Genomic DNA, 3,172 nt, shown 5'->3' with positions numbered 1-3,172 from the left:
GACTAGGTAATGAAAGGTCCAGGTTGCACAAAGACTAGGTAATGCAAAGTGCAAGTTCCACCATGACTAGGTAATGCAAAGTCCAAGTTCCACCATGACTAGGTAATGCAAAGTCCAAGTTCCACCATGACTAGGTAATGCAAAGTGCAAGTTCCACCATGACTAGGTAATGCAAAGTGCAAGTTCCACCATGACTAGGTAATGCAAAGTCCAGGTTGTATTTTAACTAGATAATGAAAACTCCAGGTTGTGTTCTAACCAGGTAATGAAAACTCCAGGTTGTGTTCTAACCAGGTAATGAAAACTCCAGGTTGTATTATAACCAGGTAATGAAAACTCCAGGTTGTATTCTAACAAGGTAATGAAAACTCCAGGTTGTGTTCTAACCAGGTAATGTAAAATTCAGGTTGTATTCTGACTAGGTAATATAAAAGTCCAGGTTGTACTGTGACTAGATAATAAAATGTCCAGGTTGTATTCTAACAAGGTAATGAAAATGCCAGGTTGTACTAGAACTAGGTAATAAAGAGTCCAGGTTGTACTATGACAAGGTAATAAAAAGTCCAGGTTGTACTAGAACCAGTTAATAAAGAGTCCAGGCTGCACTATGACTATGTAATGAAAAGTCCAGGTTGCACTTTGACTAGGTGATAAAAAGTCCAGACTGCACTATGACTAGGCAATGAAAAGTCCAGATTGCACTAGGATAAGGTAATAAACATTCTAATTTAAACAGACAATAATTCATCTCAATGTTCACAGCTCTTAATAGCATGTTGTTAAATTCAAAGATCTCCAAAAAAATGTAACATTCACTGGGAATGTTCAGACTGTAAATATTGTATAGAAGGCTTAATAATACTTTTAGACAGGCAGCTGTTCACTGTTTTCATTCATATTTGAAATCTTGTAGTGTTTCTTAACCAAACAAATTAATAATATGTTATGTGGCCAATACATTATTTACAATTATTAAATACTAATCTTAAGACATTTTCAGAAATACCTGTTTTATGTTTTATTTGAAACTTAATGTTTTTTAGCAAGTTCTGTATTACTTGATAAATTTATTAACTTAGTGCAATTAACAAGATTACATATTAATTAACAGATTTACACATCAGTCAACATGTTTACACATTAATCAATAGGCTTACACATTAGTTAACAGGTTTACATATCAACTAACAGGTTAACATACCAATGAACAGGCTTACACACCAATTAATGAGTTTACACTTTAATTAACATAATAATACATGTATTATTAAATTAACACATATATTAAGAAACAGGCTTACACATTAATTTGAACACTTACACTTCAGTTAACAGGCTTGCACATTAACTGGTTTTAACATCAGTTAACAGACTTACACGTTAGAGTTGTTTATGAAAGCATCTGCCCACTTATAATTGTTGTTATTTTTGTAGTTGATCATGACCACTCGTCGAGATTACGAGAACCTTCAGCAGGAGATGAACAAGATACAGCAGGAAAACGAATCGGCTAAGGAAGAGGTGAAAGAAGTGCTTCAAGCTCTGGAGGAGCTGGCTGTCAACTACGACCAAAAATCACAGGAGGTCGATACGAAAAACAGAGAATATGAAATCCTTAGTGAAGAATTAAATCAGAAATTGGTCAGTTTACTTTAACTGTCTAGTCTGAGTAGTAGACAAGAATGTGTTGTTCTGTATAGAGCCTTAGTGAAGAATTAAATCAGAAATTGGTCAGTTTACTTTAACTGTCTAGTCTGAGTAGTAGACAAGAATGTGTTGTTCTGTATAGAGCCTTAGTGAAGAATTAAATCAGAAATTGGTCAGTTTACTTTAACTGTCTAGTCTGAGTAGTAGACAAGAATGTGTTGTTCTGTATAGAGCGTTAGTGAAGAATTAAATCAGAAATTGGTCAGTTTACTTTAACTGTCTAGTCTGAGTAGTAGACAAGAATGTGTTGTTCTGTATAGAGCCTTAGTGAAGAATTAAATCAGAAATTGGTCAGTTTACTTTAACTGTCTAGTCTGAGTAGTAGACAAGAATGTGTTGTTTTGTATAGAGCGTTAGTGAAGAATTAAATCAGAAATTGGTCAGTTTACTTTAACTGTCTAGTCTGAGTAGTAGACAATAATGTGTTGTTCTGTATAGCTTTAAATAAGGTTATGATTCAGAGTTGATATAGAACTCAGATCTGTAACCACATTCATTCTATAACCCGGTAAGTGTCTGAAATTCATTGTCTGTCAGATGATCTTGGATTGTTCATGACTGTCAGATTTGAATAAAAAATTGTAGGATGATTTTTACTTACATATAATATAATTAGGGTTTGATTAAGTAAAATAGGGGGTGACAGTTTTTTAGGAAAAGCATGGAAGTATCATGAAGTGTTTAATTATTCTAAATTATGAATCCACTCTTGAACTCTTGTAATTTCTGTTTAGTCTAACCTAAACACAACCCAGAATGAACTACAGCAGCAGAAAGACCAAAATGTTCACCAGAGGAAGAGAATTACAGAAATGTTAACCAACTTACTGAAGGACCTTGGAGAGATCGGGACTGTCATTGGTGGAAATGCTGCAGACATGAAAGTAATGAACTTCAAATTAACTAGTTATTTGTAAACATTCTATAGATATAGAAATTAACTGAGTGTTAAGAAGTTTTATTACCAAAACTAAGAGACTTCTGTAATGTTTGCTGGAGGGTGATTCTAAAACTTTTAGTTGCAGTTTGTAAGTATTAAAGCACATGGCCAGGTGGTTAGGGCACTCGACTCGCAATCAGAGGGTTGCGGGTTCTTGGATGGATAATGGGCAAGTGGGGTTTATTAAGTCACTTTTCTTGGATGGATAATGGGTAAGTGGGATTTAATAAATCACTTTTCTTGGAAGGATAATGGATAAGTGGGGTTTAATTCACTTTTCTTGAAAGGATAATGGGTAAGTGGGGTTTTATAAATCATATTTCTTGGATGGATAATGGGTAAGTGGGATTTAATAAATCACTTTTCTTGGAAGGATAATGGATAAGTGGGGTTTAATAAGTCACTTTTCTTGAAAGGATATTGGGTAAGTGGGGTTTTATAAATCATATTTCTTGGATGGATAATGGGTAAGTGGGATTTAATAAATCACTTTTTATGGAAGGATATTGGGTAAGTGGGGTTTTA

The 3,172-nt window shown here is 34.1% G+C and overlaps 1 protein-coding gene across 1 annotated transcript in view; it reads left to right on the top strand.

The window, feature by feature from the left end:
* LOC106472989 (kinesin heavy chain-like) overlaps positions 1-3,172 on the top strand; it is a gene marked incomplete at its 5' end in the record, with an annotated part of 23,759 nt that overhangs the window by 1,300 nt on the left and 19,287 nt on the right. The window contains 2 exons of the mRNA XM_013933662.2: positions 1,435-1,641; positions 2,442-2,591. Coding sequence (XP_013789116.1) covers positions 1,435-1,641; positions 2,442-2,591 — 357 coding nt within the window. The remainder of the gene's footprint in view (positions 1-1,434; positions 1,642-2,441; positions 2,592-3,172) is intronic.

The sequence above is a fragment of the Limulus polyphemus genome, unplaced genomic scaffold (genome assembly GCF_000517525.1).
Source record: "Limulus polyphemus unplaced genomic scaffold, Limulus_polyphemus-2.1.2 Scaffold5793, whole genome shotgun sequence".
In the NCBI taxonomy this organism is placed as follows: Eukaryota; Metazoa; Arthropoda; class Merostomata; order Xiphosura; family Limulidae; genus Limulus; species Limulus polyphemus.
Note: the sequence above shows the minus strand (reverse complement) of the source record. Positions and strands in the feature narration are given on the sequence as shown.